Source organism: Berghia stephanieae, chromosome 9 (genome assembly GCF_034508935.2).
Source record: "Berghia stephanieae isolate SIO BIC M18660-M18661 chromosome 9, UCSD_Bste_1.3, whole genome shotgun sequence".
NCBI classification, from domain to species: Eukaryota; Metazoa; Mollusca; class Gastropoda; order Nudibranchia; family Aeolidiidae; genus Berghia; species Berghia stephanieae.
This window is the reverse complement of record NC_088368.1, coordinates 16,915,926-16,931,084: the sequence shown is the minus strand read 5'-3', so window position 1 is coordinate 16,931,084 and position 15,159 is coordinate 16,915,926. Positions and strand designations below refer to the sequence as shown.

General features: G+C 36.5%; 1 protein-coding gene across 8 annotated transcripts in view; it reads right to left on the bottom strand.

The window, feature by feature from the left end:
• The window catches only part of LOC144979806 (uncharacterized), a 95,381-nt gene that overhangs the window by 21,979 nt on the left and 58,243 nt on the right, over positions 1-15,159 (bottom strand). For 6 of the 8 annotated variants that reach the window (XM_078926913.1, XM_078926914.1, XM_078926915.1 and 3 more), the window contains exons 35-43: positions 10,244-10,309; positions 9,425-9,493; positions 8,393-8,556; positions 6,729-6,909; positions 5,864-6,070; positions 5,213-5,277; positions 4,273-4,399; positions 2,468-2,500; positions 1,262-1,426 (exon numbers count right to left, since the gene is read on the bottom strand). In XM_078926913.1, coding sequence (XP_078783039.1) covers positions 1,262-1,426; positions 2,468-2,500; positions 4,273-4,399; positions 5,213-5,277; positions 5,864-6,070; positions 6,729-6,909; positions 8,393-8,556; positions 9,425-9,493; positions 10,244-10,309 — 1,077 coding nt within the window. The remainder of the gene's footprint in view (positions 1-1,261; positions 1,427-2,467; positions 2,501-4,272; positions 4,400-5,212; positions 5,278-5,863; positions 6,071-6,728; positions 6,910-8,392; positions 8,557-9,424; positions 9,494-10,243; positions 10,310-15,159) is intronic. The other 2 variants (XM_078926916.1, XM_078926918.1) reach the window with 1 other exon arrangement.

The window sequence follows — 15,159 nt, the reverse complement described above, 5'->3', positions numbered from 1 at the left end:
AACAGAAAATATTAGCAAAATAAGGTACAACCAAATGATCATGATTAAAACCTTGATAATGAAATAATGGCATTTTTGTATGATCACATTTGTTTTGTTTGTTTTGTTTTTAAGGGTTTTACGGCGCTTGCAACACATTTAGGTTATATCAGCGCCAGTAAAAAGGAAGAAAATGGGATAGTAAAAAGTTCTAGAATTACAATTGAAGCATCCAAGAGAAAGTAAGACATAGGGGAACTGGGAACAAATAGGGATCAGATGTAGATTCCAAGAGCATACCACCAATGTACTTAGTTTGAGATCACCTATAAGTCTCATCCGGACACAAGAACAAAATCCAACAAAGAGGAACACACTCAAATGCTTACATTATACAGTAAAAAATAACAAATATACTAATACATAACAGAGAGAGGATTTACAAGGAAAAAAATATCATCTCCCAAAACAATAACTATGCATTTGACTGTTTCCCTCCCAGCCAGGACTCCGACCAGGGCCAGGAAAAAAACTAAGTAATCTCATTCCAAGACAAAGACAGAAAGCATGTTGGAAAACAGATATAAGGGGATAGAAGACACAGTGTGTACCTCCCTGCCCGCTATGGGAGGTCAGGATCCCCACCCAGATGATCACATTTAATAAGCATTTTAAAATATGCATATTCTTAAATCAAAATTTCCATGATTTCACAAATAAAGCATTCGCTTTTGTATAGAGTTTCAATCTTACCTGGAGTGAGGCAAAGGTCTGTGCCAAGGACAGAAGATGGAAGAATGCTGTTGAGGCCCTATGCTCCGCCAGGAGCCAAGAGGCATAAGTCAAAGTTTTGTATAGAGTAATATCCCCTGAACATGCTCAAAGCACTTTGCATTGGCTACTAAGACATCAGCAAAACTAACATGCAGGATGAGAAATGATGCATGTAAGAAACTCTTACAATATTTTTAGACAGACACGAGGGTGTTAAACTGAGACACTAATTTTATTCTAATGTAAATGTTGCTGCTCGAAGCTCAAAGAAATAAATAGCAATGTGAAATGGAATGTAAGCTCCAATTTAATAAATGAAAACAGATAATGTGGATGCTTCTGATTTCCCCTTTATCAACAAAACAGGATTAATGAAACACCACAGACGAATGAGATAATATGTGATAATGGCATTGCTGAGGTGAATAAACAAAACCATGTTTCACACTAAACTTTTCAGGTTTTTCTCTTACACAAGTGCCTGCTTCCACATTTGTCAAAGTCTCACCTTTATGGCCTGGTGTTTGGATGCAATATCCATCTCAGCGTCATGCAATACGTTATTAAACTCCTGCTCCTTCCGTCCATGAGTTTCGTCCAGGAGTTGTAGCTCCGTCCGTTTCCGACCCATCTGCTGGTCCAGCTGCTCCAGTTCCAAACGATTCTGGTCAATCTGTGTGATACAAGGAAAGAAAAAACAAAATGAAGCTTATTTTTAAAAGAAAGAAAAACGTTTTAAAACATTTAACACATGACATTTGCAATGAGTTGGTTTAGATGATCAAATTTTAATACAAGGAAATTCTGATGATAAAACTATTGATTTTCTTACTCTGTTTCTGTCTCTCTCTCTCTCTCTCTCTCTCTCTCTCTCTCTCTCTCTCTCTCTCTCTTTCTCTCTCTCTCTCTCTCTCTCTCTCTCTCTCTCTCTCTCTCTCTCTCATTTCTCCTCTCTTTTTGATTTTCATTATAATATTCAATGATTTAAAAAAAGTATTTATATTTGTTAAACTTTTAATTACACGGCATTGGGGTAGTTAGGGAGCGGCAATGTGAAAAGTTGTGCATCGCAATATAAACAAAAATGAATGTGGAGCTAGTGGATGAGAGAATTACAAAAAATTAATTGAAGATTTATTTAAAACAAAAAACTCACAACAAAAAACAACAACAAAACAAAACAGAACAAAACATTTTACAACATCGAAAAAGGAAAAAAAAAGATCAAAACAATGCATGGCGACAAATCAAAACAGAAAATTAAAGGGGTTTTTTTTGGTTTAAACTACCAAACTGTCATACAGTAATCATGCAGTTTGTCTTTAAAAAATCTTTTTCTTTTCTGTTCTAAGATATTTTGTAACTCCTTTTTCAATATAATGTGTTCATATTATAACTACCAATTTCTAAAGTCCAGTCTGTTATAGATTCATTTAACAATGATATTTTGAAAGAACAAAAAAAAAACACTTTAGAGAATTACAATAAAACAAAACAAAAATGGTTTGTGCGAAACAGTGCAGTCTCCACTCAAAATCAAAATGTGCTTTAAAATTTAAAAAAAACAAACCCAAAACAAAACAACAAAAGTAAAAAAAAAAAAAACAAAACAAAACAAAAAATGAAAAACAACAACTAAAGGAAAGTGCCGAGCAACAAATGGAGATGATAGTGAATGTCAAGGTGACATGCGGACACATGATGGTGATAATACCTTTACTGTGATTGCAGTTTTAACCTTCGTAAACTGTAGAGAAATAATGACGGTGACCGTGATGACAATGATGATGATGATGATGATGATGATGATGACAGTGATGATGATGGTGGTGATGACAGTGATGATGATGGTGGTGATAATGATTATAATTATGACAATGACACTGATGGGATGATGATGATGATGATAGCTGCGATGATAATATTGATTATAAATAACATTACAACTTTTTAAAAATCATATTATTATGATGAGATTGAAAAAAAAGATGTGTATTATAATTTAAGGGGATTACTTTAGAAAGGCAGATGAAAATGCCCTTATAGAATCATGATTCAGATAGTAACAGATTTATATAAACGGATGCATATCTAAAAATGAAAAAGAGGTGAAGGCGGGAATGATTTCTTCACATTTATAAAAAAGCAACAATGAATAAGCCAACAGAAAAAAAGAAGAAAATATTTTCAAATACAAAAAAACAAAAAAAAAACAACAAAAAAAAAAACGAACAAACTTGGAATCTCTTGCCTATTTTAGGTTTTGTATACCAATAGCAAATGGGTAGCTACATTGTAAAACAACATTTAAGCTTTGGAAAATGAGACAAATTATGATAAAAAGTATACCGTATTCTATGAAAAACATTGAAATAAACAAGAATAAATCGACAAGTATAATGTTGGAGAAACATTTAAAAAAAAGATCAATTCAAAAATATAATAATAACAACAACAACAACAACAATAACAATAATAACAATAATAACAATAATAATAATAATAATAATAATAATAATAATAATAATAATAATAATAATAATAATAATAATAATAATAATAATAATAATAATAATAATAATATAAAAAATATTAATAGTAAGAACATTAATGATTACGAAAAAAATAGAGTGCAAAATATCAAGATGAGATCTTTACAACCAGCTAAAAAGCAAAACCGCTTTATCCATATGAAGCTCAATGACTCAGTGCAAATTAAAAATTGTCACGATACACATCTCTGAACCCGGTCTGTTTGTATGGGCATCAAATGCTCTATCCATTGAGCTACATGGTTAATACAGTTTGTCTTTACCAGTTACATTTAAGCTAACTGCAGACTTGTCTACTTGAAAGTTTTAAAAAATTCATATTTTTTAAGGAGATAAATATAATGGTCGCTTATAGTTAACTTTATAGATCAACAATTTACCATCAATAATTAAATAACGCTTCAAAATCCCTAAAATTATGTTGTCTGGAATCAACTTTTGTTTTCGAAAAGTTTTAATGACCTAGAAATGTTAATGAAGTTCTGAACTTGGAGCCAAAATCTCATAATTTTACAAAAATTTCATAGTTGTAGGCCGATCTGCAACTGAAGAAGTAATAATCTCAAAACAGTATGATGTCGGAATGATTTAGATGCTAAAAAATAGAATTTATGGTCATAAGTATGAAACCTGGAATAAGTTTATATGTTTTATTAATGACAATCAGATGTTTTAATGATGCTAATAGATTTGGTTGCTTAAAGTGGCAAAAAGTAAAACTGACATTTCTGGTCATTTTAATTCTAAAATCACATTTTGACATTTTATTCACCCCGGCATAATACTGGTTTGAGGTCATAGGTCACACTTTTTTAGGCTAGCCTTGACCTTCATATAGATAAAGCTGTAGATGACGACAAATTTTTAATAGAAATAAATGAAATTTGAAAAAATAATACAGTCAAATATATATATTTCAAAAAGCTTCTAGAATATGAATAAATGAATATCAAAACTCCCGTCACACCTGATCTCGCATCTTCTGTATTTCTGCTCTTCTCTTGGACAAAAGGTCCTCGCTGTCTCTCAAAGTGTCTACCATGTCCTTTTCTCTCTGGCTGTGAACGGCAAGGTCTTGCTGGACACTTTGAAGGCTGAAAATAATGACATAGCAATGATAATCCTGTAAATCACTGTCTGTAACAAAAGCAGGGAGGTTTCTTTTACGTGAAGTTATAAGACCTTGTTACGAATAGATTTATGAATCCTGAATATTAAAACTGTAGTTTTCCGTTTTTCCCCCTTAAAATATAATAGCTATGAGCCAGATTACAACTAGATTATGCGCACTATAAAAGGGAAATACCAACCCCCCCCCCCCCCCCCAAAAAAAAAAAAAAAAAAAAGCCTGAAAAAAAACAAACCAAAAACAAAAATAAAACAACAAAATAAACAAAAAGTAAACAAACAAGTAAACAAACAAGCAAACAAACAACAACAACAATAACAACAACAACAAAATTAACCCATCCGAAAAATAAAACAACTTTCTATTGTATATGTAAGGATTAGTGTATCAAATAAAGACATTTAGAAACCAGTTAGTTCAAATAATAAAGTCAAATCCAAAATTTCAAATAGTTAAAATTCATTAGAGCATAAATTACCACCCCCCCCTCCAAAAAAAAAATAAAAAAAATAAAAAAATAAAAATAATTCAAACGTAAAAATCATCACATCTCTGGTATTTTAATCCATCGTAAACTATTCTAAACTTTGGAAATAATCCACTGTTGTATAAAATTTATTTGTTCAAGTTGCCTTTTTCTGAAAACTTTTAAACAGATATTTTAATTATTGAAATTATCAGATTACACACATATAAACATACAAAATATGATTACAAACCATTAACAAGAACAACAAAAAATTAAAATCGAAATAAATGGTAAAGATATTTTTCTCACTTTTGAGTTGCGTATTTTAACTTCGAGTCCAAGTCTTTAAATTCAGCGTCTTTCTTGGATATTATCTGAAAATAGCAATTAGGGAAACAATATGAAAAATCCCCCCCAAAAAACCCCAAAAACCCAGAAAAATAAACATAAAACAAATATTTCTAGAAGTGCCCTAAAAGAAAAGAGAAAAAATAATTGTGGTATACCAGAAAAAAAAAGCCTACAAACATTTTATATCTAAAACGACATCTGTGAGTTGTCCCTGATTTTTAGGGCCATATATGTAATTTTTAACAAAAATTACATTTATTCGAAGAGATTCATAATCTTTTAAAAACACTTTCTGACAACAGTACAATGTACATTCAAGACATAGGATGAGACATGCAGCCTGTTAAAGCAAAGTACAATTTTGGACAAAGGCAACACTGCTTTAACATTTGTCTCCAATAGGACGAGGAAATAATGCGTTAAATACTTTTTCTAATGACATATTGTCGAGGTGTTTGATCATTTACTCGGAAGAAAAATCAATTATGGCAATAATAATAAGAGATAATGGTGCGGAGAAGTGCCTGAAAAAAATCAGAGTCATTGTGATGGTTTCCCTAATGTAAATAAAAAGCCTAATTCAAACTATCATCACACCAAAAAACTTACATTGTTTATTTCCCGTAATAGTTTTTCCTGTTTATTCTTTCTCTTATCAAAATCCTTGACATCAGCCTTGAGGATGACCAGCTGCTCTGATGCCTTGACCAATTCCACACCCACCTCATTCGCCCTCTTCTCTATGACGTCATGTTCCTGTCTAGCCTGTTGTAGATTGGCGTGGGCATCGTCATATTTCTTCACCATATCCCTGGCCTGAGTAAAAGATATGGATATGAAACAATAAATCTATAAATCTATATTATGTAATCCATGTAATAATAATAATAATAATAATAATAATAATAATAATAATAATAATAATAATAATAATAATAATAATAATAATAATAATAATAATAGCTCCAACATCTCATGCAATATAAGCTCTAGGCGCTTTACAAAAAATAAATTTTAAAATAATATTAACACATGTGCACGATTTTACCTAGCAGACAATAGAAAAATATATCTTGCTAACCTAGGATACGATGACAACACATTGTCGATCTACTGTGGCTAAGTAAATAAATAAATAAATAAATAAATGAAAAAGTGAATAGATAGATTGGTTATGAATAGATATATAAATAGATAGTCAAATCGATGGATAGACAGAGAGATGGATAGATAAATAGATAGATAGAGAGAGAGAGAGAGAGAGAGAGAGAGAGAGAGAGAGAGAGAGAGAGAGAGAGAGAGAAAGAGAGAGAGAGAGAGAGAGAGGAGAGAGAGAGAGAGAAGGCCAGAGAGAGAGAATAAGCAGGATAGACCAATAAGCAGATAGATCAGTTGAGCGAGAAGGAAGAAATAAATATAATAGATAGAAAGAGGGGAGGGGGTGGAGGGAGAGAGAGAGAAGAGGGATAACTACCTCTTCCTTGGCCTCCCTAATCTTGTGGTTACATTCCTTGAGGTCCCTCTCAGCATCCCGTAACTGTGCCTGTCTCTTGGCCAAGGTCTTTTCCAGACACTCCACCTCTCCCCTCAAGTATTTCTGTCTGTTGATTTCCATAAACTCGTCAAAACTGTCCTCGTCTGTCTGCCGACGAAGTCTGGTAGATATTGTAAAGAGGTTTAAAGAAAATGGTGATTCATTTGTTTGGAGATAATTTACTTTATAATCTAACTTTTAAATTTTAATTCTGAAATTTATTGGATTTTTAAAAAAAGTGTTAAATAACATCTTGAGACCATCACATTACATTGGTATTGCATTATGAAAAGTTCCACGTTAAAATTTTTTGCTTTGTTTTTGTTTTTCTCTTTAAACTTTAACATTCTAATGTCAGTTTTTGCAACGAATGCAAGTGGCCAATGCAATACGTGAGGCCCCACTGATGTAGGGGGGGGGGGTGGCTATTAGACTGGTTCTAAATTAGAATTAGACTGTTGACAGCCACTCAATGTCTTCGATTGCTGGTATAGAACTGGATCAGCAATGGCTCTAGCATCTTATTGAATATGGTATAATACGCTTTACGCAATTGAATAACACGAAATAAAATGAAAGAGCATCATCGCATTACTTCACCAAATCAATAGATCATCTTCAGGCCAAACAATTGCGGCTATGTGGTCTAGTGGTATGACTCTCGCATTTGGATCAGAAAGTCCTGGGTTCGAGCTCATTTAACGAATAGTTGAGTTCTTGGAAAAGGCACTTTACTCACATTCTCTCACCATACTCAAGTGTAAAATGAGTACCTGGCCGTTGACAGTGTCTCTGTCCGAAAAAATTGTAATATTGCCTAACACATGTTAAGTGTTGCTGTTGGCCACGGACTCCTTGTAAAGCGCTTTGAGCATGTTTAGTGGATATTGCGCTATATAAAAGCTAAACAAAAAACCCCAATTATTTATGACCAACCATCTCAAAGTGCTATTATGTTGGGGTGAACTAGATTCTGGAAATGGTCTCGAATATGAAACGTGGAGTTAATTTCTATTCAATTATGATGACAAATAAAACTACAATTTCCCTAAATTGCATAAAGCTCATACTTTATAATATATCTTATCATTTTAATTCTAAATTCACTTTTCAGGGTCCAATTCATCCTAATATACCTACTGTTTTGAGACAGTGGGTAACATTTGAGAACAGGTTCCGAACATCACATTATTTCTACTGTGATATTTTGAAAGGGGCTATTTTAAAAAATAAAATAAACCAATAAAAAACAAATCAAAACAAAAACAAAAATTAATTAAAAATGAAAGAAACAAAAAAAACCCAACCCCCTCTCCACCCCACCCCCTAAATAAAAAAAAAATAATAGAAATTAAGAATTAAAGAAAAAATCTTGTGATTTGTCTTAAATCGATATGTTATACTGATTTGACCGCAATCGACGTGCACATATTTGCAGGTCTGATAACCAAACACAATGATGGGCTTGATTTGATTCAACATTGTTGTAATGTCGTTGTTTTGAGAGTATTCCCATTACAACAATGAGCTCATCATAACAATGTGGGTTACCAGACCTGCAAAAAATGTACACGTCAGCTCATGTGGAAAATCCCTCCACTCACTTTTTAAACAACCTCTTCTCGTTCCTCCTTTTCAATGATTCCAGCTCAGCCCTGGCATCTCTTTTATCTAGGTTCAAGTCTTTCTCTTCATATTTCATCTCCCAAAGGTTCTTCTTCTGCCTCTCAATGGCAAGGTCCAGGGCTTCCAACTCATCTCGACGGTCCTAGAAGTAGAAAGAGGAATAGATGGATGGTTGAATGAATGAATGAATGAATGAATGAATGAAGGAAGGAATGGATCAATGAATGAAAGAATAAATAAATGAATGAATAAATGAATGAATGACTGAATAAATGAATGAATGAATTAATCAATAATGAATGGATGAATAAATGAATGAATGACTGGATAAATAAATGAATGAATGGATGAATGAATAAATGAATGAATGAATGAATGTGACAAATTAAGGAGTAGGCAATAGTGCAGGATAATAATTTGGAAAGGTGTGTCGCACACGGTCAGACAAATTGGAAAAAAATACAAGAAAAAATAATCTTTAAAAAATCAGCTAGGCATAATGAATAGATGGTTGAATGTATGAATGAATTGATAGGTGAACAAATGAATGTATTTACACAATGAATGACAGGATAGATGGATTGATTAATAAGTGAATGAACGAATGGATGGACAATGAACGGGTGGATATATTGATGGATGGATAGATGGATGGATAAATGGATGGATGTGTAAGAGGATGATTAGATAGATGAATGAAAAATAGGATGAATGAATTAATGAATAAAAGAATGAACAAGTGATTAAATGAATGAACAAATAAATGAATAAAAGGAAAAATAAATGAATGATCAAAGGAATGAAAAAGAATTTTGTACAAAGGAATGAATGATTGAATGAATGAATCAATCAATTATTAACAAAGTCTAGAGGTGCCTAAATGAGTCAATAAAATGTATAGTTGGCTGAAACGACATTTACTTTGTTTTGTATCTTTTATAAGAGTAATTTTTACTCCCTATGTTTTACTATAAAACCAATTATTCCATACAAGCAGCATAGACAAATACCTCTAATTCCCTTAATAAACGTTTGACTGTTTTCTTGTCTTCGTGTTGCAGTGAGGCTTCGTGGATTTCCTGAAACGGAAAGACAAATTTAATAAAACTTTTAAAACCAAAGTTTGTTTTTTTTTTCCATAGAAAGAGACATATTCAAATACTAGGCTTAATTTTAAAGGAAATGAATAACAATACTTTGAATTCATTCATTTCAGTAAATTTAAATACATTTAAATCTAAGTAATTACCAATGTTTCTAAGGCACGATATGTGACCCGATGACTCGATAGGGTATTATGCCGGGTTGAATTTGATAAATAAAAGTGAATTTCTAGTCAAAAATACAAGGAGTTTTTACAATCACTGTCACCTGTCCTATTATTGACCTCGTCCGGTGTTTCTTGTCTTAGGAACGAGGTAATAAAAATCGAGTCTCTCAACTATCAATGCCATTTTACCGAATTACTGTTTTGTTGGCTGAAGAATGAGTAAATAGAACCAGAAAGATTATATATTTTAAAAATACTTTTATCCCTTTTCCTGGATTTTTAAAAACAAGTGGCCGAGGGTTAAAGCATTGCACTGTGATCTGGATGACCTGGGTTCGAGCCCCACTTCAGGCACTTTCGTTTTTTTCCTTGAGCAAGATTATTAAGCCCCAATTTGCTCACTTGGACAACATGGGTGATTCCTGTTGACATCAGATATCTTGTTTGATGAGTTATCTATATTCCTTCGTGGAATGCCTAAGCGACGATATCTTATGATATCGTGGCGCAAAAGGCATATTTTATTTTCTTTAAATAATGTGATAATGTCCTCTCTCACCTTCTCTCTGACTGTCCTTAATTTCAACTTTTTAATTTTATCCTGGAGCTCGGCAATGTAATCCTCCTGCAACGAAGAATAAAAATGTGAATATAAACAATGAGACAGAAGAACCACGAACCAAAACCATAAGACATCGAAAAATAAAAATAAGTCATTGTAATATTAAAACAATTAAATTATTTAATTATAATATGCCCTTCCGCCACGACATCATAAGATATCGTCGCCTGGGCATTCCACGAAGGAATATAGATAATTCATCAAACAAGATGTTCGATGGCAACAGGAATCAACCATGTTGTCTAAGTCTAACTAAGTGAGCGAATTAGGGTTTAATAATCTTGCCCAAGGGAAAAAAACGAAAGTGCCTGCAGCGGGGCTCGAACCCGGGACCTTCCGGGTCACAGTTCAATGCCTTAACCACTCGGCCACTTCGCCCCTAATAAACAATGTGTGATGGAAAATGCAAATAAACAAGAGAGAGAGAGAGAGAGAGAGAGAGAGAGAGAGAGAGAGAGAGAGAGAGAGAGAGAGAGAGGGAGAGGGGTTTGTTTTCGCATGAAGCCGGGACCACGAATGGAAATTAAAAATCTAATGAAAAAAAGGGAATAAAATGACATCAACATAGTGGTTGCAAACATCTATCACCACGTTTTGCTTACTTTAATAAAATTATGTTTAAAAATTGTTGTTGATGTTGTCAACTTGATTCCCAATATTGCATTAGTATAGTCCTGAGTCCTTGTCTGAATTTGGTATCACTTAATAATAATTTCTATGTACATATTTAGACCCGTGGCAATAAAAACTCCATAAAATGAATTTTTAACAAAGTATTAATAATTTCCCCCCACCAAGCGGCCTACTCGGGAATATTCATAACTAAAACAAAAAGTATTCTTCAATTTGTGTGGTGTAATAATACCGTTTTGGGGTGATGAACCACATATTGTTTTGTTAGTCTCTTTTTCGTTGTTGTTTAATTATTATTTGTTTTAACATGTACTCGTACAATATAAATAATGTGCATATTAAAAAAAAAATGTTAGTTTGGTTTCCTACTTACTGTTGTGGCTACTACAACCTGATCACCAACTACACACAGAACAAAGTCAAGAGGACGCCATTTTGATTGTTTTATATATTATGATAATCCTATTATAAACAACCACAGGAAGTTCTAATGTGGTGTGTAAAGATGTGTGTGTGTGTGTGTGTGTGTGTGAGAGAGAGAGAGAGAGAGAGAGAGAAAGAGTATGTGTCGGTGTACTAGTAATATAACATCAACTAACGAAAGAGTGAAAATGGAAAGGCTTCGTATGGGAACAAAACAGACAATGGACGTTTCGGGTACAAACCCTTCGTCAGCACAACAATACACAAATAAACGTGGAAAACAAATAAAATATAATGAAAAATAACTTGTATCGTCTGTACTCAATGGTGGTTGCAGTATGAATGAAATGTTAGCGTGGTAGGTGGGTGCCCCAGGGGGTGATCTAATTGATAAGCAAAGGTCAGCGTCAGGGAACCGAACTTTCCAGACTATAATGGAAGGTAAAAGACATATTGGTAGTAGTAGTAGTAGTAGTAGTAGTAGTAGTAGTAGTAGTAGTAGTAGTAGTAGTAGTAGTAGTAGAACACTGTAGTGGAACAGTAGGGGCGGTGGAGGGGGCGAGGTGAAAGAGTCACGGCGGAGGTGGGGGGGGGGGGTGTTTGTTGGATGAGCGAAGGTCGAATCTTCGCGAAGGAACGATGCGATAGTAAAGTGGAATACACCGATAAATAGATAGATGGATAGACAGATAGATAGGTAGATAGACAGAAAAGAGGGGAGAGAGAGAGAGAGAGAGAGAGAGAGAGAGAGAGAGAGAGAGAGAGAGAGAGAGAGAGAGACAGAGAGAGAGAAAAAAAAAAAAAAAGGGGGGGGGGTGGGAGGGGGGTTGGTTTGAGGCGGACCGGTAGAGAGAGGGAATTAGAGAGAGAGGGGGGAGGGAGAAAGAGAGAGAGAGGGGGACAAAGAAAGAAAGAGAGAGGGGGGACAAAGAAAGAAAGAAAGAAAGAGAGAGAGAGAGAGAGAAGAGAGAGAGAGAGAGAGAGAGAGAGAGAGAGAGAGAAAGGGGGAGGGGAGGTGAGAGAGGGCGAGTAAACAGCCGAGTGATAGCTGGGTCTATATGTATATAAATGGATAAAAAAGTGGATGATTGGACACAATGAGAGATAGCTAGGAAGGTAGATGACTATGAATCGGTGGATAATCAGTAGATAGATAGGTAGCTAGCTAGCTAGATAGATAGATAGATAGATAGATAGATGATCGATAGATAGATAGATAGATAGATAGATAGATAGATAGATAGTAATAGGTAGGTAGGTAGGTAGGTAGGTAGAGTTGTACTTTTAGTAGTATGAACAGTAGTAGTAGTGGTAGTAGTAGTAGTGGTAGTAGTAGTAGTAGTAGTAGTAGTAGTAGTAGAAGTAGTAGTAGTAGAAGTAGTAGTAGTAGTAGTAGTAAGAAGTAGTAGTAGTAGTAGTAGTAGTAGTAGAAGTAGTAGTAGTAGCAGCAGCAGTAGCTGTAGTGGCAGAAGTGAGAGCAGCAGTGGTGATGAATATGGGGACGTTGACATCTAGTGGTGGTCAATCCTGGTGTTGAGTCCGCGTGGAGTCAGCGTTCCCAACAACTTGATCAGGTGAGTTTCCCTACGTCGACGGGCGGAAGTGTCCGAATGGCAAAAACTGAGCACACACACACGCACACACTGTACATCGCAGTGGTCTGGCAGATTGAAGTGTCTGGCCACTGCTGTGTCTGCACAGTTCGATATGTCACGCAAGTGCTGCACGAATCTGTCACCCAGCCTCTTTCCGGTCTCACCAACGTAAGCAATCCCACACAGGGAGCACGTAATCGCATAGACTAGATTACGGTCAGTGCAAGTAAACGGCCGCCTGATGTCCCAAATCTTGTCTGGAAAGCTGACTCTGTCATACTCCCACAGGTGCCCACAAGTCTTGCATCGGGGTCGCATACACGATCTGGCTTTAGGTCCATCCCTAGGTATGGGTTCCAGGCGCTTCTGACAAGGAGATCCCTCAGGTTACGATCCCGTCGATATGCTACCAACGGGGTTCTGAAAAAAACTCTGTGGGTGTCTTCGCCCGCCTGGAGGATCCCATAGTTCTGCAATAGGATGTTCCTCACTTGATCGGCATGGGGGTGATGCGTGAGGACTAAAATGGGACGCTGTGTCTCCTGCTTCCTGGCATTACGAGGCCTCATTGCTGCTTCTCTCGACACGAGGCTGGCTTTCCGGACAGCCTTAAGCAAAACCCTTTCGGGATATTCCCGTGCCCTAAAAAAATCTAGCATGCGATCACGTTGAAGCGCAAATTCATCATCTTCCAGACAGAGTCTCCGCAAGCGGAGTATCTGACTGAATGGGATGGAGTCTTTGCACTTCACCGGATGGGATGACCGATAGAGCAGGTAGCTGTGACTGTCCGTTTCCTTGTAGTGTACAGTGGTCCGTACTCCCGTGCTGGTCAATACAGCCTTGATGTCCAAAAAGTTCACCTCAGAGGTTGAAATCTCATAAGTGTACTCTATGGACGGTGGAAGGAGTCCATCGCTAGGATGAACCCTTTCAACTGGCTGTGGGTCAATGACGTAATGCCGAAACAGTCGTCAATGTACCTTTTGAACAGCTCGGGGCAGGTCCGCTATACTGATGGAAGAAGGTTTCCTCAAGGTAGCCCATGAAGAGGTTAGCATATGAGGGACCCATCTTGGTACCCATCGCAACACCTGAGATCTGATGGAAAAATACATCATTGAACTCAAAAGTGTTGAGTGTGAGCACAAGTTCGGTGAGCCTCACAATGCTGTTGCTGGAAATCCCTGGTAATGGATGACGGTCGACGAAATGCCTGATGGCACGCAGTCCGTCAGGATGCGGTATGGATGTGTACAGTGCCTTCACATCCATGGTAAAAATCAGCCGTGGACGTTCATCCTGGAATCGAATTTCGTCAATGACACCAAGAGCATGGTTAGTGTCCTTGATATACGATGGCAGGGTGGGAACTATACGTTGAAATACCGCATCAAGGAACTGCGATACCTGTCGAGAGAAGCAGCAATGAGGCCTCGTAATGCCAGGAAGCAGGAGACACAGCGTCCCATTTTAGTCCTCACGCATCACCCCCATGCCGATCAAGTGAGGAACATCCTATTGCAGAACTATGGGATCCTCCAGGCGGGCGAAGACACCCACAGAGTTTTTTCAGAACCCCCGTTGGTAGCATATCGACGGGATCGTAACCTGAGGGATCTCCTTGTCAGAAGCCGCCTGGAACCCATACCTAGGGATGGACCTAAAGCCAGATCGTGTATGCGACCCCGATGCAAGACTTGTGGGCACCTGTGGGAGTATGACAGAGTCAGCTTTCCAGACAAGATTTGGGACATCAGGCGGCCGTTTACTTGCACTGACCGTAATCTAGTCTATGCGATTACGTGCTCCCTGTGTGGGATTGCTTACGTTGGTGAGACCGGAAAGAGGCTGGGTGACAGATTCGTGCAGCACTTGCGTGACATATCGAACTGTGCAGACACAGCAGTGGCCAGACACTTCAATCTGCCAGACCACTGCGATGTACAGTGTGTGCGTGTGTGTGTGCTCAGTTTTTGCCATTCGGACACTTCCGCCCGTCGACGTAGGGAAACTCACCTGATCAAGTTGTTGGGAACGCTGACTCCACGCGGACTCAACACCAGGATTGACCACCACTAGATGTCAACGTCCCCCATATTCATCACCACTGCTGCTCTCACTTCTGCCACTACAGCTACTGCTGCTGCTACTACTACTACTTCTACTACTACTACTACTACTACTTCTACTACTACTACT